Here is a 240-nt window from a genome sequence, read left to right on the forward strand (position 1 = left end):
GGTGAATGATTTGCATTATCCATCGTCTTGAGGCTTTGTTGATTATACACTTGTCGAAGTCTCTCTATTTCTCTCTTCAATGCTTCTTGATGTGCTGCAAAACAATATCATTTTTAATGTTATATTTGCAAATCCTTCTACGTATCGCTAGCTAGGGAGAGTAAAATTATTGGGCGTGCTCATATTGTCAGGGATAATTGAATGCTTGGACAAGAAATAATGAAAAAAAAAAAAAAAAAA

At 33.3% G+C, this 240-nt stretch overlaps 1 protein-coding gene across 1 annotated transcript in view; it reads right to left on the reverse strand.

Moving 5' to 3' along the window:
• LOC104782746 (basic leucine zipper 34-like) overlaps positions 6–240 on the reverse strand; it is a gene marked incomplete at its 3' end in the record, with an annotated part of 5690 nt that continues 5455 nt past the window's right edge. Inside the window, exon 4 of the mRNA XM_019245035.1 lies at positions 6–94. Within this exon, the coding sequence (XP_019100580.1) occupies positions 6–94 (89 nt within the window). The remainder of the gene's footprint in view (positions 95–240) is intronic.

This window comes from Camelina sativa, chromosome 4, assembly GCF_000633955.1.
Source record: "Camelina sativa cultivar DH55 chromosome 4, Cs, whole genome shotgun sequence".
In the NCBI taxonomy this organism is placed as follows: domain Eukaryota; kingdom Viridiplantae; phylum Streptophyta; class Magnoliopsida; order Brassicales; family Brassicaceae; genus Camelina; species Camelina sativa.